The following is a 26,993-nucleotide window of genomic DNA, read 5'->3' as shown; positions in this document are numbered from 1 at the left end:
CTTTTAAATGAATTACAGTAAGGAGAAAATTCTTCTGTGTTTTTCTTTTTCAGGCAACTGCACTTTAAAATTCTTCATTAGGCTCTGTGATGGTGAAGTTTCATGTGGCCTTTAAAATTTGAGATGAAACTGACCATGTCTTTTACTTTTTCTGCACTTTCACCAGCCCTCCTCAATGTGAAAACCCAGCAGTCTTCATCACTACAGGCAACATTTAAAGATAGAGGTATCCAACCCAGTAGACCAGGTTAAACAGCAGGAAGGATGTAGGAAAAAAGACCCTAGAGTAAGAGTCCAGTTCTAAGATGTCTATGTGAATCCTTCCTCTCCTCCATGAGCCTGATTTACACTCTTCATAACAACAGAAAAAGCTCTGGCAGTCTTTACCATCCAGACATTCATAGACGCATGCATCTTCAAATTCTTGCCAATACATGGCATTGTTCAATGTGATGACTGTTGTTGGTGGCCTCATGTCAAGTACAGAATAATTCTGGGAAAAGAAAAAGAAACAGACAGTTTGACAATGATACAGGTCACTATTAATAATCGTGAAAAAAAATCACAGGAGCTGAGCGGCTGACACTATAGGAATTCTAGATTTAGATACAGGAATTCTAGAGTTATATATAGGGATTCTAGATTTAGGAAGCATCTTTCCTTCAAAAGATGGCTTTTCAGTGAATTTCCATAGAGACGCTGTGGAGTGGCAAATTAATTCTAGGTGTGTTTTCTAATTGGGTAACTCAAACATACATTCCTTCCTAATAACATTTTCACACTTAGGAGTTCATTTGTCTGTTAGAATATTATTTGCAAGCTGCTTTAAACACTTGCAGCTACTACATTTAAGAATGGATTCTGAAACATAAGGAAGATGCCTCCCCCCCCCCATCCATTTAATTATAGAAAGATCTCCACTTAGCATAGCTGTATTCACTGCCTCTTTACCCTGATTTATAAAACAGCTATGTTTTGCAATACATAGCGACAATTTTAGTACAGGATTTCAAAATTCCACCCCTAGGCATGTCCCTATACTACTTATCACACTAACCATGTTCAGAAACAGGGCACTTTGATATTCATCCTTGCAGTACTACTCACACCTAGAGACCTCTCATTCTTTGATGTACTCCCTGTTTACACTTTGTCCTCTTTTTTGTCACACCATTTCCTTTTTGTGACAGGTGCTTTCTCACAATAACCTCCTTTCTCATCAAGATGCTTGTTCCATCCTCACAAATGCCACCACCTCCACTGGCATTACTAGGAAAGGTCCTAATCAGCTTACTGCCTGTCTGCATTGCCCTCACAAGGCAGACTTCAGCCCTGTCAGTGAGGTTTTCTCTACCTTGGGGCTCTGCCCTCTCTGTGGTTGCACTGAGCATTGTCTTTGCCTGGAGTATGCTGGGTATGCACTAACAAGCTAGTCAAGCTGGAAGTTACTCTGGGCCCCTACTTCCACACTTACTATACAACATGCTTTGTGCTTCCTGTTGAAGGCATTGGGCTGTATCTGGAGATTTTCACTCTGGGTGTGAAGCAGTTCAGTGATATGACAGATGTGACTCAGTGGAGATTTTCTGGTGTCTATTGACTTGATTTTCCTCCTGGAAATCCTTCGGTTTTGCACATGATAATATTACCTATCTCATTAAAAATGCTGGTCCCTGAGCTAAGAACTTGATGTGGCACCCCTCTGCTTAGGTGTGAGTGTCTCCAACACAGCTAACTACACCTGAAAACTACCCTATGGTATCCAGCCAATTAACCTTACAACAAAGTTCATCCCATCATAAGTAAATAGCGAAAATCTCCCAGGTGCATTGTGCTGTGGACTGTGAACAGACTGCAGTTTAGAAGCAGATTATTACAAATCTATTTGTTGTGAATCACTTTATTTCTGAGATTAGATGACAGAGATTACACTGTGTTGGATTTGTGTCCGGAGGGAGTTTTGGTAGCAGGGGAGGGGGCTACTGGCATGGCTTCTGTAAGAAGTTTTGAGAAACTCCCTCAGCTCCAAAGTCGGACCTGTCTCTGACCAAGGCTAAGCCGATCAGCATCTCTGTTACAACATATTTAAATAGAGGAAACCAGTGTTTTAGAGGAGAGAGACATGGTACAAGCAACCATGTGGACATGAAGGTTATGGAGGAAAGAACAGGGCTGGCACAGCAGAGCAACCTTTTCCATTCAGCCCGTGGTGAGTTGGAAGGCTGAGCCCTTGCAACCTGTTTTGATGAATAGTTCAGAAGAATCCCATGCTGGTGAAGGGGACTGATCCCCAAGAAGTTTGTGACTCCGAGGGAAGCCCATGATAGAGCAGTTTCGTGCTGGGAGGATCACAACCCTCAAACAGGACCCACAAGCTGGGGAAATTCATGAAGGACTGTCTCTCATTGGGAGAGATGCCAGGCTGCAGCGGGGGAGGACTGTGAGGAATTTTCCTCTTGAGGAGGAAGGAATGGCAGACAACATGAAGTGAGCTGTGACTAATCTCAACTCCCATTCCCTGCCTTCTTGCACTATGCGGGGGAGGAGGTAGCAGAGCTCCACCCAGGAAAAAGAGGATTGGGGAAGGCGTATATAAGATCTGGTTTATTTATCACTGCTTTACTCTGATCCAAGTGGTGAGTTGCTGGTGGTTTTATTTACATTAAATCACTTTTGTTTTTCTAAGTTGAGTTTGTCTTTTGCTTGCAGCTACAATTGGTGAGTGACCCCTGCCTGTCCTAGGTCTCTACCCTTTTGATGTGTTTTCTTCTCCCTATCCCACTTTAGTTTCAGAGTTTTACAATGTGCTGCCACATGGAAAAGGACTAAGATTATTGTACAAGCAATTATTTTTTGACTGTTGCACTTTGGAGAGAAAAAGCCATGACTAAAGTACCCATGGAATTCTGCTATACCACCATGTCACAAATTGTTTATTTATTGCAGGACTTTATGTAAGTTTCTGGCCCAGAAAGTGAAATTTTCTATGCCTAGCTACAAGATTTATGTTAAAAAAGTAGAAAGGCTAAATTAGATCTGTCCAGATGATTTTCTTAAGTGAAGATAAATACGTGTCCTGGTTCTGCAATGTAAACTTTTTCATCTATCAATAGCCTGGGGTTTTTTTGTTGTTTTGTTATATCAACTATCTGCTCAGAACAGAAGACAAAATAAATCCCTAGATAATACAGAAATATTAGTCTGACTGCTTTAATCTCTGCTAGGTAGGAGTGATCATGAAGAGACTAGATATCAGGTGAAGGTGTATGGTATCCACTGTGTCCTCTGCATCCTGATGGGCTGGAAGTGGGAGGAGGGGAATGCATGCTCAGTGGGTGCCAGCTTAGCACCACCTGAGAGGTCTCACAAGGCAATTCTCAGGTGCCTTGGACAAGGAAGTTCAGATGCATTGCGAAACATGCTTAATAGAATTATTTCAGGCAAGGTATATGTTCTCTAGGAGGAAAAACATTGAGTGGGATTACATGAACATGGATTTATTAAGATTAATAAATTTCGCCTTTTAGGCATCATCACTACAAGGCTAGAAAAGACAAGATGATGTATTGAGAGTCAGAGACACTGCTGATTTTAGGCAGCTCATGCTATAATTTGACCATGGAAGTTGTTTATGTGTAGAGCAATGCCATGCTCAATATCTGTCTTACAATGAAAAAAGGAGAGGGAAAGGCAAAAGAAAAGGCAAAGGCAAAAAAGGAAAAGGGAAAGGAAAAGGAAAAGGGAAAGGGAAAGGAAAAGGGAAAGGAAAAGGGAAAGGAAAAGGAAAAGGAAAAGGGAAAGGAAAAGGAAAAGGAAAAGGAAAAGGAAAAGGAAAAGGAAAAGGAAAAGGAAAAGGAAAAGGAAAAGGAAAAGGAAAAGGAAAAGGAAAAGGAAAAGGAAAAGGAAAAGGAAAAGGAAAAGGAAAAGGAAAGAATAAAATACTTGAAAAGGCTGCAGATATTTCCCAAGCAGATCTGACTGACTAGTTCTAGACAAGTTAAACCCTACTGGCATTTTAATTGTATACCCTTTTCCTCTTTTCTTTTAATTGAAAAAGAAAAACACTGCTACTCATTCAATGTGCCTCATTAACTTCATCTTCCAGAAAAATCTATCCACAAAGTAACAGCAGTTGCAAGTGTATAAATGCAATGCTTGCTGTAAACCACTCATTGTCCATCAGGAGAGCTTCAATGCCATAAAAGCTCTTTAAATTCATGAGAAAACTCATGTAAAAATAAAACAAAAACTAAAGAAGAGTGCAACGCTATTTGTAAAAGGTGAGCAGGTAACATGGAGTGAGCAGTTGTAAATAATAAACTTCAGTGTATCCAAAAAATGAAATGCAAGAGAAATGTTTTAGTTCTTCCCCCATTCTTATTCGGATCCAAAAGCAGGTCACACAACCAGCTGATTAAACGGCTGTTTGTATGCCTTAGACACATATGTTATAGTATACATTTCAGTTTCAGATTTCATACAAGTTAGAGAAACAATCCTTTTCTCAGTTTCAACTTTATTGTTGTTGTACATAAATAAATATTTACCTAGAGGTTTGGGAAATATATATATTTTTTCCCCCTTTGTAGATATAATACAACTAACTGTTAAACTTGTGGCCTAAAATTATTTGAAAATCCACCCAAAAGCTCACTAAAGATTTTGCAGATGTGCAAATGAATTATCTTCTATGAAACTCATGCTTTTTACTTTTTTATAAAAAGTAATGAGAAACTGCACTATTATGTGAAGCAGGCATATGACATTTCTGAGGCAAAAATAACACACAATATTCTACCACAATATTCTACACTTGGCCCTTCTCCCTCCCAAATATTTTGACAAGCCTTTATAGAAAGAGGCAGCCATGTTCCTCTGCCACAGCTGAAAACAAACTGACCTTTTAAGAAAAAAGCAAACCCGTATTTATAGTATAGACAGGGTAAAGCATAGCACACCGTTACAGCTTTCTCAGGAATTATTACAAGTAAATGTCAACCACACATTCATGCCTCCATTGCTTTCACTGAATAAAATAGTTTACTTACCATCACATGACCAAAACTGACATCAGGTAGCTTAAATGAAGACAACAAAGGAGTTATTCAGAAGAAAACATACTTACTGCTTTGTATGCATTCCTTAAAACTAGACTTTATATGCGTCTTTCCATAAAATGTTTATTGCTGTTTATTCTATATATTTAGCATAATATTTTATACACTTTAAAACTCCATGAAACTTTGACAAAACGCACACCTAGTTTCCATCCACTTTAAACCTTTATTCAACCCATTACGTTTATTTATTTAGCAAACAAAAACTGAGCATTTGTTCATGTGTCAATGCTGCATGCCTTTCTTCTTCATTCACATGTCTAGAAATACATCCTACTCACACAGGCACTCATGGCTTTTTCATCCGGTCTTTCTATAGGATGGCAATTTTAGTCTGATCGTTAGCAAGTTCGTTTTGGATGTCTCGTGGTTTTCTTTTGGTAATGCTTTTGCTCTTGTATGCAATGCATTTTTACAAGAACTTACTAGAGTTTTAATGGAGTTTTCATTGACTATGGCTTTTTAGGCTTTCTCTAATTCTGTATTTGTTTCAGCTTTTCCTTCATTAGTTTTTCATTGATTCATTTTCCACAGCTCTTCCCTTTTTACCTCAAGACCTATTATTCCCTGCTCTTCAACTTCTTCACATTTTTCCTGTTTGGTTTTGCATTTCTGATTTCAAATGTCTTTATTTCCCCCAGTATGCAAGACAGCATCCAACATCTCCAATTACTGATTTCAAGCACATAAGATTTTCTACTGATCTTGAAGGGAAAAAACCACTTCCCCTTCCCTATGTTTGCAGTAGGATTTTGTTTTTCATTATACTGCCCTCTCTCTTTTTCATTATACTGCTTTCTCTCATTTTCGTATCAGTTATGAAGTATTCCAGGTAATTCTTTCAGTGTGATTGTTTTAATTTATTCTAGATAACAAGCTTTTGTGTGGGTGTGGGTGTGAGAAGAGCCTTTTTGTCAAAAATGCATCTTACAGTACACAAAAATGTAAACGGCCTCTGGTTTTGTACTGAGGAATAAACCTCTTTGTGCGTAGGGCTAAAAACAAATGCTGGTGCCCCGTGAAGACATTGAAATCCCATTTGGAAAGTTCATCAATATTTCTAGACATGTTAAGCCATGAAATAGCAGATGCCTTTTAATACACATTGATGTGCCTGTATTTGTATAACAACTTATGCAATCTATTTAAGTGGGATCTCTTTATGACAACCAGCACAGAAATTGGAGGACATAGGAAGGGCTGCTTGCCTCATGGTCATCAGGCTGCTTCTGTTATGAACAGACCTTACTCAACAGACACACAACTGCTTTAGTGTTACTGTGGATGTCTATTTTCCATCACAGCAGGTCACATCATAAACTGGGAAGACCTCAGAGGATCAGAATGTCATGGGATTATAGGCTGCCATTGACTGATTCTTTGCTCTCTGAGCCACACACATGTTAAAAGGAAATTAAATATTTCCATCTTACCGACTTTTTCTTCTTAGTACAGTTTGGCTTTCTGCAGCTTGAGTAGTAGTTAAGGGTTGCGTACTCCATCAGAGCAGCAAAGACAAATAGAAAGCATACAGTCACAAACAAATCCATAGCAGTGACATAGGAGACACGGGGTAATGACTTCCTCGCAATGGTACTCAAAGTTGTCATGGTCAGTACTGTGGTGATGCCTGCAAAGAGAAACTTTAAATTTAATTATATGCAACATAATTTTTCCATGTCTTAGAAGAATCTTTGGAAACCAATGTACAAAAGAGAACTCCAAAGTGTGCCCAAATAATTCATTTATTTCATTTGGCAGTATAAAACATCAATAAAAATAATATTGATATAGCCAGTGGTATTTTGTAAACCAAGATTTCCTCAGTTTATGCTTGTTGTTGCAAAATGCCTCTCAGTATGTTTTTCCTCATCTATTCATTTCTCTGCTCCCCAGTATGTTGGAGATGGGGGTAAGGGAGAAACAGAGAATAAAGAAATTTTTGAAGAAATGATACTAAATGCAGGAAAAAGAAGAAGGGGCGAGGGGGGGGGGCGGGGGGGGCGGGGGGGGAAGAAAGAAGCCTAGGGGAAAAAGAAAAAAAAAAAGGAACATGGTCTTTTTCACAGCAGTATTTCTCTCATGAAAAACCTTGTGCTCAAAAAAGGAAAAAAGGTGGGGAGTGGACAAGAGGTTGGGCTGCAAATTTATTTTCATGTTTCTGCTTCTTTGCAAGTCCTCCACTGCTATTTTCTTTCCATGTATGGGAAAATAGGTTCTCATACAAACTTCAGATGCAACCTGAATGGAAGTGGCCTTTTTAATACATACAAAGCATCACAGTTTAGATTGATTTAGTAATAATAAATACAATGGGAATTACTTAGGTTGAAACAATAAAAACAATCCTGGAATCTATGGGGTGTTAGTTATTTGGCTGCTGGTAATTAATATAATTTCTCTTCATTCCTGAGTAATAGAAGTCTGTTCACTCCCACTTTAGACTGATACGTTTAATAATTCGTTATGAACTGCAAGCCTTCTGATAGAAAAAAAAAAAAATCTTGGTGTCTTAGGAAAAAAAAAACCTCTCACTCAAATAAGTCTCAAGAGAGAATCGGCTCTAAAAACAACATAACCATAAGATAATCTTTCTTTTTATAGTTAAAGGGATATTTTGCAATGGCACACAGTATTTGAAATGGCAGAAATGACTGAAATTATGCCTTATGGTAAAATTACTTTCCACAAACAATACTCTGAAAAGAAAGAAGCATTCTATGGATTACTTTTGACTTCCTTCTGGTTATGAAGGAATGCCCATGATTTGCAATGTTTGGTAGAAACTACAGCAATTCCCAAGAATAACCCCTCCCATTCAAACCATCAGAAAGTCCCTGGAAGAGCCAGAAAGCAGGTTATTGCCTGGACCTCAACTTTCTTCTGCAAGGAATAATGATTATACCCACTACCTAGAAACAACTAAAAAAGTTGCTGAAAAAAACACAACTCAGTAATGAAGATGAAAGCAATGCTAATAGGACGTGGCAAATGTGGACTTTCTGTGTACCTTGGACATCTAAAGGCTATTGGGAAAATATTTTTATTTTCTGTCATCTGTTCCAGCTCTCAATACAAGCCCATGTCCAGCCACAGTCCAGCGGACTCTCCAGACCCCTCAAAACCAGCATCAGCAGCTAGCTGATGCTTTGAAAAAGCTCCAAAGACAAAATATATACTTAGCTATTCACCACAACAGTCAGCAGCAAAGATGTCCAACTGCAACAGACGTTGACTCATCAGCCTTGATTTGGCCCTTGCTGACTAGAGGTTAATTAGCCTTTCTGTGTGACCCTGCTCAGGCCTTGGGAGTCACTAAGACTGGAAGAACTACATTCAGTCTATGACATAATGTACAATATGAAATGAAGTTCTTTAACACTTTCTAACCCATGTTCAGTTTCTAACACAAATCTGTCCTTTTCAGAGCCACAGGTACATGTGCTTGCTCTCAGGTTTTTACTTAGCTTAAACAAAAAAAAACCCATCCTCAAAATCTATAGTGTTCTTACAGCATCTTCTTCTGGGGAAAGATTTTATTTCTCACTCATCCTGTGATAGAATCTCAAATTCCTTTAGGACTTTTTTTTAAATTAAAAGACTAAAAAGAAATAAAAAGGGAAGGGGGAGAAAGCTTGCCATACTCGATTCCCCTTTTTTTACAAAAGTCTGCATTTTTTCTACTGAATGTTGTATTTACAATGCAATATTTTTCTTTTATTTTTACAGAAATGCAGGTATAATTTTATTATTTGTGACAAGTGTGCAAGTATCTTTAGTGAGAACTAGTTTCCAAAGTGACTATGGACTGGCAGACAAGAGAAGTGGAAGAAAAATTATCATTAACCTCTGTGCTTAGTGCAGAAGTCCTCAATTCAACTCAAATCATGTATCTGTGCCTTAGGCTTGAATGTGAAATGCCTGTCCAAATCATGCTTGAGACTGTTAAAATGTATAAACTCTAGATGAAAACCAAGCAAAACCAGCACAGTAAATCATGCTGCAAGTATGTCTCACTGATAAAGAACCTAAGAGTTTTCGGTGGCTCTGGACTAATTTTAGCTGATTGAAACAAATTTTGATAAAATTTATAGACACAGCAATGGTGTAAGATTTATTTTGGTTTTAAATTATTAATGGTGTGTATCCTCAGTCTGTTTGACAGCAAATCAGATTTTGCTACCAGAATATAAAACCTCGGGGAAAGTAAAGTTTAGCATTATCACAAGCCATCATATTTTCTGGAGTGCATGTCACATTTCAAATTACAGTGAGGGCATGAAACAAGATTGCTGAGAGCATAGACTGAAATATCCAAAGGTAAAACAAACATATTTTTAGTTCTATTGTTTATATAAAATGATTTTATAATATGAAATCCAACAGAAAAGCATCATTCTTCATCTAACTCAGTCTTGGATTTCAGCTCAGGTAATAAGCAAGCAATGAGGTTTTGAAATGATAAAAATTCTATCTAGTGTATCAATTTTACACCTAACTCATTGACACAAACTTTAAAATATTAAAATGAGTCTTATGAGGATACATACAGAGAGCAAAGAGAAAGGTGGTGCACCAGATGATACAGTTTCATATTTCTATGCATCGACAAGTTTGAATATAGATATACATATATGAATAAAACACAGCAATCATTATTTCCAAAGATAATATCTAGACTCCATATTCTTAGTTCATTTTATCTCTTGTGCTACTAAAATTCAGTTTGTTGGGTAGTTACAAGTGCCATAAACTTTACCAGATCAAATCGTTAAGTCTCTCACTTTGTGGAGGTCCATACAGCAAAATGAGCTTTGTGTCTGTTATTGAAGTTTGCAGTGCTCATGAACTGTCTAATTCAACAGAATTTTAGTATCATCTGAGAATAACTTTGAGGTAATCTGGCTTCAAAATTGTCAGCTAGATGAGCATAAGCAGAAGCTTGAAAGACAGAAAATTCCATACCAAAGATGCTGTTTGACAAATCAAAAAGGATTGTCTGGAAGATCGAACGATGCAGGGATATATAATGCATGAGAACACTTCAACCTTTGGATCATTGGCTTAAACAGTTATTTAAAATTATTACTGTTTGAAAGCTGCTTACTAGACAATCTTCAGCAAAGTGACTTAGTAGGAAGGTCAGTGTTAGAAACTCTTTGGTCAGCAAGGCTTATATTTTCTTATTTCTCTAAGGATATGTTGGCAGGACACTGGAGGAAAGGTGTACTGCTTTTACCTGTGCTATTATTTGTTCACACACCTATTTTTCTCTGCCTTTTTGATCTGGCACATGGTTAGAACACTTGCTCAGTTTTCTAGTGAATAAGTTGAAGATGGAATAGCAAATAAAGCAATTTTTTTATCATCATCTCTATCTTCTTTTTCATCAACACATTGCCAGCCTTGATACCCACCATATTTTTTTAAACTGCAGCTTGAATTTGCTCTGTAGTAATTGCCTACTCCTATTGCATGTTAGAACCATTTTGAAAAAGAGGGAAAGTGGGATGAAAGCTTCAGCTTAACACAAATCCCTTCATCTTCAATGAAAACAACACATTTTTCTTCCAGATTATAACTTTTCTTCAGACACTTTCTGGCTATTCTTGACTATACACATTGTAAGAAGATAATTTTGATTACCAGAAACAAGCAGAAATAGCAGCATCATTTTATTTCTCCTTGAATAAAGGAAAGAATAGCCTGGGATCACAAAACACAGTTCTTATCCAGCACTCAAAGTCTATTTCCAGCTCCCCACTGACTCTTCGGATCGCCTGGAGTGAATCACATTGCCACTCTGGACCTCAGCCCTTCAAAGTGCATTTAAAAAAGGAACTACAATGCCAAGCTTTTAAAGAGCACTTGGATTCCTCTGGACAGTGCTGCTGAAAGCATACTTATGGTACCATTTTTTCTTTTCAGCCAAGTAACCTGTTTGCATTTTTTTTTTCCAGCAGAGAAAGAGGTTTTTTTCTTACTTTCATTCAGAAAGGGGTAAAACCTGTCCTTCATGTAACCGTAAGTAGTTGCCAATATCTTAGGACATTACTCATTAATTTCAGTGAGTGAAATATTTCCCTCGTGCTAACCCATTGCATTAATGCTTCAGCTATAATCAGAATAGGTTTGGTGTGCTGAGTCTACAGTTCATTTCAACTAATTAGCAGGACACTTTCAGTGGTTTGCCTTTGGCTGTGTTATTCAAAATTTCACTACGTGCCACTGTCCAAATGTGGATGCCTGCTGGTGCTTGGATTTATAAGCTGTGTTATACAAGCAGGCCTACAGGAAACTGGAAACATCTGCTTACTGCATCTCAAGAGTCAATTAACCATTGTCAATTTGAAAGCAAAAGGACCCTGTGCACAGAAAGAGGTGACCATGTATGTATTATTTTCTTGTCATTTGACTTTATTTATGAAAAAGTTGTATTTTAGCCCAGTAATTTAATTCTTCATCGGTTTTAGGAGTTCGTCATGATAGCCATTGAATATAGCCTTAGAATGTCTCAATTTTTATGTTCTTACTTCAAACTCTTGACCTCAGTATCTGAATACAATTTTTGTCTGAAGTCTCTGCTGGCTGAGAGGGCAAGGCATGGAAAATCACACCGTTGTGACTAGCAATGCAATCTACCTCTGTGTCTAATTAATTGGCAAACAGATCTCTGTAGTGTGGGGATCACCCTCAGGGACAAGGTATGAATGCTGCTTATAGAAAATCAGTAATGCAAACTGTAAGATGCCCTTTCTCCTTTTTCTGTTATGCATTAAGGAAGGATTACCCAAATGCTGTGTGACCGTCTGCACACACATGGGATTTCAGACTCCTCTTTAGAAAAACAAGGCATGGCCAATCTTTCTCTGTCTCCACTCAGTCACCCAATTTAAGAGGAAAGGAGTACAGCAGAGAAGTATGCTAAAGGGCTATTCCTCAGTTTTCTAGCAATCAGAGGCAAGTCTACATGGCCAGGAACAGACAGTTTCACAGCTGCTCTGTCCTCATCTATATATCCTTTTCACATTGAGCTGGAGGTAGAGGGGGTCGCTGAATAACTATAAGCCTTAGGGTCAGTCATGTTGCTTGAACTAAAACATAAAGTTACTTTGGCACTCACAATGAAAGGAATGAGAATATTCCATTCTTGGAAAGTAACCTCAGAAACATGGACCCACATGTTGTCACATGACATAATGGTCAGAAGTGCTATGCTTGTTAATTTTATCAATTCCTGGAGCAAATTCATCAGGTTATGGTCTTGTGCTGACCTCACACAAAATGGGGTTTAATACAGAATTATCTGCAAAGTGTGAACCATTGCTGGCTGCTTGTAGTTGTTTTATTATAGGTTCTCTGAGACTTCTCTATTTACTGATCCTTTTCCATAGCTCTATGTCACTGACTCTTTGTTTGGAAGGATGCCCCTTGACATTCACTACAAATTAAAACTGATACAACCTCCCCTAAGTAATGATAGCAGGAACATCTGACATAGAGCTTCATTGCTTAAATAAAGCCATGGCTAATGAGGGTGTTACACTTAGAAGATATTTTTCGTAGCATATTTCTTATTCTTACATATTTCAATATCATTCAGCTGAAAGTTAATAATCTGTTGAAGCTTTAGAAATGTTAGGAGGAAGAATGTTTGTAACCCAGGCCTCAGTGCGCCCTGAATACATGACTGAATGTTTATTGCATGAGTGAAGGACTTTAAAAGTGAGATCACATGGATGAATTTAAGAAACTTAGAGGCTAAAACTTCATTCAAAGTCTTTTTAGCACTTCATTTTTCTTTTCCTCTTCAGTGTCTTAAGAAGGTTTATGCTTGAAATGACATCATCCTCAGAATTACTGGTTGCTCAGAGTCATTAGAGCAGGAGAAAGACTGAAACAGGACAAGTCATTTGAACAGCTATAAAGGCTACTTTGTCAAACACCTCTACATGGTGTTTGAAAGAGAGCTAACAGAAATAGATTCACATATAAGTAACCACCATTTCTGGTAAATTCTCAGTTACCTGAATGGCAAGTGATGAAGGAATACTGATGACTTTTGATCAGCTGTTCATCTGAGTGCAAAAGGAAGGTGTTTTGTACAAATGGCTTCTTCTGTACTGTGGTTGAATGAAGGCTTGTCACCACACAGCAGCATTCGAGAACATTGTGTCTACTGAAGGCTGCCTTCACATGTCCTCTAAGGAGGTTCAACCTATTCACAACACTTATCCTTCAGTCCTTCCTTGCAGCAGTATCACTGTCTCAAATCTGTGGCCCCATTTCCTCCCATGATTGCTTCCTGTCTGATTCCAGCCCAAGAAATCATGCAGGTCAGTTTTTAATAATTTATTCTGTCATACTGAAATGATTTAAAGAGTCCAGCTGGTTAACTGGACATGGCAACAAACTCCAGCAGAAGGAATGATGAATATTTGGGAATCATAATTTCTATGCTTGAAAAAAAACCATGTAAACCTTGACATAGCCTCCCCTTTATTCTTGACTAGTAAAATTCTGAACCAGTTAGTATGGGCAGCCCTAGCAACCACAACCTGGACTAAAATGGTTTTCCTTCAGTTCTGATGTACAGAACTGAATTGGCTATTATATAGCCCTATTCCCTTGTTGCTAGCAAAACCTGCAAGTTGTCCTATAGTCATAAGAATAAATGGTCAACATTTCTAAATGTTTCCCAAAACACAATGCCAAAATGTAAGCACTGTCCCTGACATAAATGAGCTGCTGGAAAACCTGTAACAGCATACATCTCCAAAAACTATGAAAAATATCTATATACCTAGTGTGGAGCATAACTTCAGGCATGCAAGCTAAAACACTTTGCATAAATTGATATGATTATACCCCACAGTTTTCTGTATACATAAGACATGATGCCCTGTGGGAGAGAGTTTCAGAAGGGAAGGTAGCCAGCAGTGTAATTAATTTATTCGTCAAAAATGTCACTAAATTATCATAGCGAGAACAAGGAAACAGACATTAATTCTAGAGTATTATGCAAAATAGGTGTCAGTGTCATTCCAAAGGGTCAGGGTAGTTTACTTTTAATTAATCTGTTAAAGGCAGAAAACCTGGGGCTAGAGTAACCTGGGTCTGCAAGTTGTGGTAGCAATAATCCAAAGCATAAAGCCAGTGGTCTCTTTGAAAAGCAACTGACCTTTTCAAGTTACAGTGTAGGGGCTACACAAATAGAGCAGAAAAAGGAATTATTGACAACTTACCTAATGCTGTTCTTGCTGGTGTGGCATCTTTTTTAATCCAAAAGGATACCCAGGAAAGAACAACTGTTAATATACAGGGAATGTATGTTTGAATAGTAAAGTACCCCATTCTTCTACTTAAGTCGAAGTATATAGTCATGACTACATAATCACCTGCAATAATAACACAGAAAACAATTTGACATTGTGGTTAGATACAGAAAATTATTCACTGACCTGCCATTTTTTAAGTTTTATTTGGTTTAAATAAAATTTTCCCTTTCTGATACCCTTTAGTCCTAAAACTGGACTCTGGAAACATTGATTTATTGATTTATTTGGACAGGAGGAAAGACTTGGCAATCATTCTGGATGAGAAAACTTTTGAAAGGCACATTGAATTTCCAGACTTTGTATTTCTGCATGACTCCATGGCCACAATTCTGAAGCTCCTATCATTCACCATGTTTTTTTAAATAAGCCACACAAAATTCCTCCTTCGGCAAGTTGTGTCTTCCACAATTTCAGGTTTGAGTGACTTCTGTTACCTTCTTCTGAGATGTGAATCTGGCACTAGGAGTCTTTATGACAAGTGTAACATGCACATAAGTATTCTTTATGTAAGAAGTCATTTATAGACACTAGAGCCTTAATGCTGGCTAGAAAGGTTAGACTGCATGCTTTAAAAGGACTCATTGAAAATCAAGGGGTTTTGTAATCATTTCTCTGCTTCAAAGCAGTTGTGGTCATTTGCATCTGCAAACCTTCAGAAGGTGAGTTTGATTATAAAGTTTACTTTTCTGCTGGATAGTAAAAATCATAAAATCAAGAGCTCAGTACAAAGGCTGGTTTATATCACTTTATATGATTTTCTTTACAGTATCTCCTCTGCTAACCCTTGTGACTCCACAGGGGTTAATGATCTCTCTTTCTCTCTCTGCTCAGTAGGGACTACTGACCCTATCACCTTTGCCCTTACTGACAGCTCCCTTAGCTTTGTTGAAGTTAACTATCCTTTTCTCTCAGTCACACTGGTTAACAGTAATGAAACTAAACTGAGATTAATTTCTGTACTTTGCTTGAAGTATGTTGCTTCCATTTCAGATGTGAAGAAGAGTTTATATGTCTGCAAATTTCTGCCTGTGTCAGATTTGAGTTAAATTATATTGCTTCTTGCTACAAATCTTGACTTTTTTGAATCTTGTAGTTGCAGAAGACATAATTTGCAATAAGTCTGTCCAGTTACAGCAAACCATCAGAAGACTGAAGAACTGGTAGTACAGAGAGGTTATTCTTCCAATGAATATGGGTAGAGGCAAAATGGATTCATTAGTTGAGATAAATTGAAGCTTAATTTTCTAGTAACAGAGAACATATTAACAAACACATTTAAATACTACATAGAAAATAAATTAATTCAGCAAGAATAACTTCTACCAAAAGAATTCCTGAAGGTCACTGTACAATGAGTCAGCTACCATAAAATACAGTCAGAAATAAAAATCTGAGCATGGGATATGGGGAGAGAAACTTAGTGAGCCAAAAGGGAAAGTTTCTATGTGTTAAGTACATTGGTTTGAGACAGATATATTTGGAAGCATTCGATAAGCCTGTGGGTGGTTGCGTCATGCATGTTAGATGAATGCACACATTTTCACAACTGCTGTATCAATAAAAAGTGTGTGACCTCACGAAGTAGGACAGTCATTTCAGAAGCCTTGCATATTTGGGCATTATCAGAGAGAGCTGTAAAGAAAGAGCTCACTGCTATTACAAGTAGGAAGTACTGCAGTAGATGATGACATAGCGACTTGCTGTTTTTTCACAGGCTAGAGGCTGTTTTCATTCTACTAATCTCCATCACTTTTTTTTTCTGTTCAGGGAATGGCAGCAGGAACCTAACGTGAGTTAATAACCCTTGGTTCTGCTGGTTTATTGTTAGAATACATCAGGTATCTAATCTGATTTCCCACACTGAAGAAAGACATCACAGCAACTGAGATGATTTCATAGAAATAGGTGTAAGGAGTCAGAGGCTGTGTAACCTTTACAGTGCTTCTACCAACAGCATCCAACCCAAAAATCATGGGAAAAAAAGTTATGATAATGTTTCAAACACTGTCTGTTAAGGCAGAAGGATGAGCAAAAAAAGAAATCAGATTCTACAGGAAACATTTCCTTAGTAATTACTGTACTCAGAATTGCATGTCTGTTGAGTATGGTATTCAGCAGAGCAACCTGCAGACTTCTCACTGTGTACATAAAATTCAAGTACACACACATGTCACTACTGCTCTGAATTGCATGGCCACAATACCCAGCACAGCTAATGAGAGCAGGGCTAGCTGTTACTGGACAGTGAGCCACTGAGCAAGTAGGGCAGAGTCCGCAAGACCCCCAAGGTCTTTAGCTGAAGTAAATGTGATAAGCTCAGAGTAGGAGACAATCATGGTGCATTTCAACTGTTTTGTGGGCAGGAACTGAGGCAGAGATTAAATGACAATCTGAATCTATCAACACATTTAGTCACAAACTGATTCAGTGTCTTTCAAACAGGATTTATTTCCCTTAATTTTAGAAATCTGCAAGGTAAATTCTACAGATGACCTGCACACTGAGGTCTACTTTCTATACTTAATTAAGAGAATTGGTAGTTTTAGTATATGGTTTGTTCAATCTGCTTTAGAGGTGCACTTTAGAAAGAGACTGATGTGCCTAGAACATTTGCATTTCTCTCCTGTGATTAAAAAAGTGATTAGCTCAGATGTAGACAAAGACATTCTAGAGACTTGAAGATGATCCAAGGAGTCAATCTCATCCCTTGATTCCATAGTGAAAGCTAAACCGGTCTGCTTCTGTGATGATGCTAAGATTATTTTACCTAAATATAATAATCCCCTTAACCTTTTAAAAGGTATTTTATTTTACTCCTTTTTCACAGTTAAACTTGATGTTTTCCTTCCTTCCTTCATCCCCAAATTCCTTCCATCCTGAATGATTTCCTTCCTTCCCTAATTCCTTCCTTCATACCCACCATCTACAGAACATCCTTCCAGCAAGTTAAATAAAGGAACTGTGTCGTGGTCAAATTTCACAAAGATCTACAAACTTCCAAGTATCCAACAAGGACTCATAGATAGCTAACAAGCACCTAATGAAGATGAAATCCTAATGTAAGGAGTGGCTGCACTCCTTTTGCCACTAACTTATTTTCTTAGGTCTGAGTTCCCTACAAAAGTTCTCACAAGGACCCAGGAAGTGCACCCAGTCATGCAGGCAGCAGCTGTGCATATGGATTCATATACTGCACCCTCTGAGTTGTACTCTAACTTACAGAAACACATTTACAGATACTATACCTATAGACTGGGAGGACACTTTGGTTCAGTGAGATTACTGATGGAAAGTGGAAGTAGGAGGACAATTTGCTGCTTTCTCTACAGTATTCTAACCATGTCTAGAGAAGATGTGGCTCGGAGACAATGAATGCTGATGACAATGCTTAGTGGGAAGAGGAAATTACCACTGTTGAAATGCAGAGTCCTGACCGGAAGCACCAACGTGGTGACTGCTGTCAGAGTTGAGCATGTTTCTGTACAACACGCACTGAATGCATTTTTTAATAGCCATGGCAAATTACAATTTTCAAATAAATTACCACTTCAGTTCTATCCTCATCCAAGTCAACTTCTGTTGAGATTCCTAAACTGTCTCTTTGCATAGAGAAGAACAAACACATATGTGCTATGGCTACTTTCCTTGCTGCACTACTCCAAACTGCTGCTTTATCATTATTATTATTATTGTTATTATTATTATTATTATCATTATTATTATCATTATTATTATCATTATCATTATTATCATTGTCTAAATTACTTCTTCCAGAAGTAATTGTTCTCTATGTATCTAAAAGCACTTGTCTGCAGCTTAAAGGAAAGTAGCCTTGGTACATACATTTCTGACTTTATCTATACACAAAATAATTTGCACAAAGTAACTCTCCTCTCTTCTAAAATACCTGACCTACAATTCATTGTGTATGCCCTGAGGACATAAGCAACCCAAAGGAGAGAAAAAGCTTTCAAGAACTCTGGGCGGGGCCTTCTTGCTCCTTCACCAGCCTTCCAATCACCATCTGCCATTACTGTCACTGTAAGAGGAAAGGATGGGGCTGATTACCTGACAAAGCCCCACAGTTAAGGCAAGATGGGAAAACACTCCTTCCAGACTGCAGATCATTAAATCAGTGTACTTCATTTAAAAGTATTCTCGCAGTGATTGCTTAACAGGACCACTGGAATAGCTAATTCCAAAAAAAACCTTCACTTTGGAACCCAGACAAGAATTCTAATTTTTAACAGCTTAAATCATTTCACAGGAAGGAAAACTAACTTTTAACTGAACCATCAGACCATCAGTTCACTGAAATAATGAAAATTACCTGGAGGCAAAATAGTGCATGATCAGTTTTCTGTAATGGGAGCAAAAGATGCAGCTTCAGGCAGCAAATCTGGACTAATAGGAATAACAGGAAGAGTGTAGCAATGCTTCCTATGAAACTAAGGTGACTGTTCTCTGTGACCCATAGAACTTACATTAGCTTAAGTTTCTAGTTTGAAAGTAGAACACTAATTAGAGCAATGATGCTTTTTAAAGGAATTGTGGATTGTAATGAATAATGCTAAACCATGGCCTATTTCCTTTATGCTTTGAAGACTAAGGGCATGGTTGACTGAATTGCCAGCATTTTGCCCACATTGCACCAAGAGCATCTCCTTTCACAGAATCACAGAATGTTAGGGATTGGAGGCAACCTCCAGAGATCATCAGCTTCAATTCCCCTGCCAAAGCAGGATCACCTAGAGCAGGATGCACAAAAACTTGTCCAGGCAGGTTTTGAAAGCCTCCAGAGGAAGAGACTCCTCAGCCTCTCTGGGCAGCCTGTTCCATCACCCTCAGTGTAAAGAAGTGTCTCCTTATGTTGAGGTTTAACATCCTGTGTTCTAGCTTGTACCTGTTGTTCCTTGTGCTATCACTGGGCACTACCGAAAAGAGCCTACCACCTTCATCTTGACACCCACCACTCAGATATTTACAGACATTGATAAGATCCCCTCTCAGCCATCTCAAGACTAAACAGCCTCAGTTCTATGAGTCTTTCTTCATTAAAGAGATCTTCAAGTTAAAGGTGAAACATTTGAGAAGACTGCAACTGATTATTTTAAGAAAATGTTTTAAAAATATAAAATTCTATACTGTAAATAATTTATTTACTTAAACCATACTATGTTATCTTACTACACATTTTCATTTATCCTCTCATTATTCTATGGGGTCAACAAGCAATACAACACAAATTATCTGAGAAAAAACTAAACAAAGATTGACTTTACAAAGTATGCAATATGAACTACCATGCATATGCAGAGCAGTTTCAGCAGTGAATGAGGAGTGGCAGAGTATATGCAGGTAGTTACGAGACTTTGATTACAGAAAAAAAGTGGTAGCCATTAGAAGGAGGACTCACACTGTGTCATGAATATTTCTTTATTGATCAGTGAGTCTACAGAGGGTACAGTGAGGCAACTTCCTTATTATTGTAATAAATCAACTTAATAATAAGAAAATTCTAGTCTTCAGAGGTTTTTTTGTTGATTTGTTGTTGTTGGTTGGTTGGATTTTAAAAATATATTTTTGCTTGGAAGCCAAGAGAAGACTGTACTTAATCCTGCCATTAGCTCTTCATTTTCCCCCAACCTGTTTTCTGATCTTTGTTTTCTAAACTAGTTTTCTCTCTCAACCCCTCAGAGACATACCCAATGAAAATTCAAACTATTTTCATTATTAAAATGAAAAGAGATGGATCAGGATTTCTTAAACCACACTGCCCATTACTCATATTACAGCAACTGGTTTGTTTGCAGAGCAGATACATCCTAACATGACTTTCCCAGATACTATCCTAACATGACTTTCCTAGATACTTGGTATTCAACCAATCTGGATATATAGGAGGACCTAGGTCTAAAAGGACTTATTATTAAAATAAAAAAGATGAGTAAAAACAGAATTTTGGAGTTCACAGAATCATTAAGGTTGAAAATACCTCTAAGATCCAACCCTCCGACCATCAACCCAACTAAGCATTAAGCCCACTAAACCATGCTCTGAAGTGGCATGTCAACATGTTTTTGAATACCTCTAGGAATGGTGACTCCACCACTTCCCTGGAAGTCTATTCCACTGACTGCCACTCTTTCAGTAAATACTTTTTCCTAATATCCAATCTAAAGCTCCCCTGGCACAAGTCCAGGCCATTTCCTTTCATCCTATCACCTGATACTAGGTGAAGAGACCTCCTTTCAGGTAAATGTAGAGAGCAATAAGGGGCCCCTCTTCTCCAGACTAAGCAATCCAGTTCCCTCAGCTGCTCCTCATAAGACTTGTTCTCCAGGTCCTTTACCAGCTCCACTGCCCTTGTCTGGACATGATCCACCAACTGAATGTCCTTCTTGTAGTGAGGGGCCCAAAACTGATCACAGTATTAGAGATGCAGCCTCCCCTGTGCCAGGTACAGGGGCACAATCACTCCTACTTTGGAGTGAGGACTCCTCATGGCCACATTATTCCTGATACAGGCCAGGATGCTATTGGCCTTTTGGCCACCTGAGAACAATGCTGTTGAAGAGAAATGTAAAAGGAGTGAGAGCCATGAATGTATCATTGAAATTGCCTTTATCTTCTTCAGCATCTTTATAAACAATGATGAAATTCTGAGGCCTTACTGCAGGCTTATTCTGACTTCTCCAAAATGTGTCAATCAACATGCATCAACAGTTTGAATTTCCAGGAACAATCTTTGCCACACTCTAGAACAAATGTTTCCAAGACAAATGAAGAACAAAATAATCAAAGTCATGCTGTCACTTAAGCAATTATTTTGGATTCCCCTATGCTTCTCTGGCATTTAGGTGTCTTCATGGTGATACCTAGGTAACTAAGATACCATTCTTGGATGGGAGCATGTGTACAGCAGAGAAATATGTTTGCACCTCATGACAAATAAATTGAGTGTTCTTGGAGTGTTAACAGACACTCATTGCACACATAACTTCTGGGTAAGATATACATTTAACAACACAAGAAATGCATCAGATCTTCAGGCGTGTCATTTTTATGCCATAGTAGCTATGAGATAACCAGTCACAAGCAAGAGTCTTAATGAACAGAGACCAAAAAACCTTCCTGTGTCCCAAAGACCTCTGGTTTTGAGATCATAATCACCTTTAGCATAATCAGCATGTGGCTCTCTGTGTGTGTCCATGTATCAGTACAGTGTAGCCCACCCAGATTTGGCTTTCAGCACTTGAAAAGGAAATTTTCCAAAAATGCACATACCCCATGAGTGCTATATCATTGCTTAAGTTTCTCTTTATCATAGACAAATTACTATATCAGTACACAGTGAGAAAAAAGAAAGTGAATGCCAACAGCATTGCTTGTGCTTGTAGAAATCATGTTCAATCATAAATATAAACATATTCACAAGCATGCATAATAAAAATCAAATATTGACAGAATAGAGTGTGAAAAGCAAAATAGTGGTGTTGGTCTGCATTCCAATCCTTGTGTACTATGGGGGTGCAGAAAGTAAAGATCAGGAAGGAATGGACATAACAGCTGACTCTAAACTGACGAATAAGGCAATCCATTCCATATACATCATATTCCGTATAAAGCTGAGGGATCACAAGGGTTAAGCTCTCTTCTTCAATGGCCAGTGTCCAAGGAGGACTCTGTTCTTCCTTCAATCCTGATCCATGTGCTCCTGAATTCAGTTCTAGAATCCAGCTCCTGAATCCGGGTTCTGTCTGGCACTCAGTCCAATTTGGGACTTGTCCAGTGTCTGTCCATAGCATCAGTGATGATGGTGATGTAACTGAAGTTGAGTCAATACTGGTCTTGCATATACATATCTATATTTTTTGTTATGATTATTTTCATTAAAGTATTTTCAATTTTGTTTTGCAACCTGTAAATCTCTCTCCATTATTCTCTTTCTCTTCCCTTGTGAGAAAGGAGAGGGGTTAATAGAGAGCATCTGTCACTTGTTTAGTGGCTGGATCAGCACTAACATTTGACAGTCATAGTTGTGCTTTCAAAGACAGTTACTTTTGGTTCAGCTGTAGTTTTATTGTCTGTATCCCATATCTTCTGTTTAGTGTCTGGAGTGCACTGAATGTACTCAGGAGATGAATGAAGTTGACCTCCAAACTTAATTTTGTAAAATAAAGTAAAATAAATTAGTTATTATAAAGTTCAGTGCCACGATCAAGAAAATGCTGCTTATTTTTATACTTAAGTGTTTATGTACTTATACAAGCAGTCCTGCCAAATACACCTATTCCTTCTTCCCAGATTTACTGCTGTATGCAATATGCTCTTCCAACAAAAGCATGCAAAGCTCCAGTATTTCATTCATCCATGCGGTATTACAAGCATCAGAATTGCTCTTAAGATATTCAGGCCAATTATCATTAGGCATAGTGATATTTTGTTTCACAGCATAAAGTATCATTTTATATGGTTTTTCAAACTGAGTACTAATGAAAGAAAAAGGATTTTTAATTTGGCTGTTGTAAGGTGTAAGTAATATTGGAAAATTCTTCAGAAAATGCAGCCTCATCAAGCCACATAATGGGAATAAAAACATATAGTGCTATAAGCAAGACTTCGATCCAGCATTATCAGTCCAGTTTGATTTCAGCCTTAATAGAAGAAAAATTTCCCACATAACCTCCATTTGCATCCATGCATCAGAGAGAAAGTCAATATACAAATATAAAATAGCATGCATGATCCATTACTCATTGCTCCTAAGAGGTGTTACTATTCACCATATATATAGGTTTTCTTTTTATTTGAAGAAATAACAATAGCAAATGAAGTAAAAAAATCACAATAGCTTCCTATATCAGTGAAAGTACATGCAGGATCAGGCTGAAAATTAGTGTTATATGTAAGAATCTTTTTTTATTTGTTTTTAATAGGATTTATTGATAGGAAGCTGTCCAATGATTTCTGTACAGAATATTGTTCATACTCCACAGAGCACTGAATACTGTAGGAGATCTGAAAATATAAAACACTAATGACTCTTGCATTCACTTTGCTCTGAATAAGCACCAAATCATGACTGGGAATCCCCAGGTTTATGTCATCTCTCAACACTGATCACTTCTAACTTATTTTTAGGAATCATAGAATCATAGAATCATAGAATCAGGGTTGGAAGGGACCACAAGGATCATCTAGTTCCAACCCCCTGCCATGGGCAGGGACACCTCACACTAGATCAGGCTGGCCAGAGGACTTAATTTCTTACTCACAAGAGATACTGTTTGTGGGAAAAGGCCCCTTTGTAGTGAATTTAGTTATGAATGGATTCAGTGAGGTTATAATTCCAAAATCAGTTGAAATAGTTGTCAGCAAATTCTATTTCAAATAGAATGTTCTCTTTTTCTTCTTCAGAATTTAATTTTATAACTTTAGGGGGGGAAAAAAGCAAGAAGCGTTTTTCCTTGACCTTTTGTTCAGCTAAAATGTTCATGAGTTTGACATCACCATTGTGACTGTAATGTTACATCTTTTATATAATCATGAACTAGGGTAGCCTATTTCTTCTTATCCATATTGATCTCTAGTCCACCTCAACTGTCCCTTATATACACTTTTATGGCCTAATTTCCCTTACAATCTTTTGAAACCTTTAGTGCCTCCCTGTTGGAATTCCATCCCCACTCATCATGTTGCATTCTGGAAGAGACTAGGGTGATTAGCTGGGTTCACTTTCTTCACAGTATGAGATTTTTCTGAAGTAATCACTGCTGCAAACCCAAAAGTTATAGATGAAGTAGAACAGTTTTTAGAAAGGTATCCTATCTTCATTTAAAGATTTTCCTTAATAGAGTTGCACTGTAACCCCTGAAGTTCTTTCCATGTTTAGCTATTCTCACAGAAAAGAAAGGTAGTTTTTTCTTAGTTTGCAGTTATCTAGCATCAGCTCAGACTTTGAGTTGTAGTATATCTTTGCTAGACTGAAGAATTCTTTTAATTAATTTTCTTTTTCTCAGGTATTTAGCAACTACCCTTTATCCTCCAAGAGGCACTCTTATGGTCTCAACATAACTATTTCCACGTTAATAAATTTTCTGCTTTCCACAACTTTTCAAAATAATTGTTGAAGTGCAGCCATGAGAATTAGGTCTTATTTTATCAGTAACTTCATAATCATAACATACAGAAACAATATAAATGCCCTTCTTCTAGGGGATAATCTTTCTCTGAATACATATCCAAAATCAGTGCTTGGTATTTTGGCCATACCTTCAGACAAGGAGTTTATTTTTAAATAAATATCAATTGGCAAGAATATCCCAGAACCTTTAGACCTGCAGCACCTGGAATGGCAGATTTGCAATTTTGGGAATGAAAAATGCACAGGATTCAATCCTAAATCCATGTTTAAATCGTCTTCTGAAGTACAGAAAGGCTACAAAGCTATCTGAACTGTTTTCTGTCCTGATTTGTACCTGTTATTGACCGCACTATCAGTCTTTGTGTCACCTATAAACTTAATAGATCTTAATGTTACGATTGCCTCTCCATTGTTAACAAAGAGTTTTAAATAGCATCAAGACAGAAGACACAACAACCCAATGGAAGGTCCTGATAAATAATGGAGTTTCTATCGATGTTGTGAATCTTAGCAGGTAGCTAAAATTTAAAAATTTGATGTGTGTCACAATGATTTTCTTATCACTGCAGCTTCTTAATCAAAATGTCATACTGCATAAAGTGAGATGTCTATACATTAGCAGAAAAGTATAAGCTTGGAAAGTGATATTGAGCTAGTTGGACAGGATTTAGTTTCTATGAATGAATGTTTATTGGTGTTGATTATATTATCCTCTATCTTTCTTTTAATCTATTCCAGGATCAGATATTCCGTAAGACTAATGCCAGGATGAAAAGCCTGTATAACTCCAGTCATTTCATTTACAGATTTTGAAACTGAGAGGAGGAAAACCAGGAAGAATAAGAGAGAAGAAAAAAAAAATAAGGAAAAAGAAAAAGGAGACCAAAAAAAAAAAATTAGAAGGGGGAGGGGGAAAGGAAAAGAAGAAGGAAAAGATTAAAAAAAAGGAAAATAAAAAAAAATCCCTCTAGTTTTCCTTGAAGACTTGATACAAATGGGCAGTACTGTTCCATGGTCAGCTCTCTAAACTATTGCTATCAAGTTATCGAAGGGTATATCAAGTAAAAGAAGGAATTTATGAAAAGGTGATGAGACAAGAGAAAAACAGAGAGGCCCCTCTTTACACCTCACCCTTAGATATTGATAAACATTTATAAGATCCCCTTCCATCCTTCTCTTCTCCAGGCTGAACAGCACAAATTGTCAGCCTTTCCTCAGATAGATGCTTCAGTCCCCTAATCATCTTTATAGTACTCCATTGGACTCTCTCTTTTACTCATTCTCCTCACTCCTGGGCAAGAGTCCACATCTTTCTACATCTTCCCTGTATGATAAGGAAAAGAAAGAGTGACCACAAAGAGAAGAAAGGACTCCTCAAAAGTTCTGAAGAAAGGGATGATCAAGATATGTGGTTCAATGACACGAAAATGATGTTGCTTTCACAATTCATAGTTAATCATACAGTGATAGACCAACTATAGTGCAGGGAGATATCTACTGATGCTAGAAGCTAATTAGTTTTTGGCAAACAAAAAAAAAAACAACCCAGTTTGTGTAATAAAGCCAAACCAAACTATAGTCGGGTTTTTTTTTTTTAGGTATGCTAAATTTTTGGAGAGCATATGGTAATACCTTTGATTATTACTTTGTAGGTTCCAGGTCTTCTCAATTATAAATACTCATACAGTTTTGTGGGTAGTGGAGTGGCCTGATGTGCTTCAACGCACCAGTCACCATTAATTGGCTACTCACAAGGGTTTAGGTGAAGAGGACTCTATGTCAGATATGTGCAGATTAAAAGGGAACACGAGATTAATTCTAACTGACTGCAAGATTAGAGAGTCTGAAAATTCAACAACTTCAACCACCTATTTCTAAGAGGAGAACAATTTGGGAATGGCTAAATATGGGAGAATACGTTTGCTTTTTCACTGTTTAATGACTGTGCTGTTTGTGGTGGCTGAAGCTCCAATCTGCACAAAGAAGCAAATAGCAGAGTGCACAATTTAAGGTTATTTTTTCCCAATGTCCATAAAACATTAAGTTTTCATGCATGTTTGATTGAAAGGGCCAATTCATTTTCATTCATGTTCTAGGACAGTTCACTGTCCTAAGGAGTGTGAAGCCCGTAAGAAACGCAGTTAGGACTCTAAAGCAAACTTCCAACTTTTCAAGGAGTAAGTAAATAGGACCCACTCAAATTAAGACTTCTGAAGAAGAAAATGTGGGAATGCTTCCATTTCTGAAGGGCTTAGAACTGCAAAATGAAAGTGTATAATGAGGTCCCTCAGGGGCAACCAAAAAATTTCACCAGCAGTCTTAATTTAAGCATCCGATTTTTTTAATTATGTTTTTTTTTTTGCTTCCCAGCCAGCAGTCTCTTTGCCTTGT

The 26,993-nt window shown here is 37.6% G+C and overlaps 1 protein-coding gene across 1 annotated transcript in view; it reads right to left on the bottom strand.

The window, feature by feature from the left end:
* Positions 1 to 214: 214 nt before the first annotated feature.
* Positions 215 to 26,993, bottom strand: part of GABRG3 (gamma-aminobutyric acid type A receptor subunit gamma3) — a 308,176-nt gene continuing 281,397 nt past the window's right edge. The window contains exons 7-10 of the mRNA XM_054399109.1: positions 14,363 to 14,515; positions 6,551 to 6,747; positions 5,049 to 5,078; positions 215 to 493 (exon numbers count right to left, since the gene is read on the bottom strand). Coding sequence (XP_054255084.1) covers positions 215 to 493; positions 5,049 to 5,078; positions 6,551 to 6,747; positions 14,363 to 14,515 — 659 coding nt within the window. The remainder of the gene's footprint in view (positions 494 to 5,048; positions 5,079 to 6,550; positions 6,748 to 14,362; positions 14,516 to 26,993) is intronic.

The sequence above is a fragment of the Indicator indicator genome, chromosome 1 (assembly GCF_027791375.1).
Source record: "Indicator indicator isolate 239-I01 chromosome 1, UM_Iind_1.1, whole genome shotgun sequence".
NCBI classification, from domain to species: Eukaryota; Metazoa; Chordata; class Aves; order Piciformes; family Indicatoridae; genus Indicator; species Indicator indicator.
This window is presented reverse-complemented; position numbering and strand designations above follow the sequence as displayed.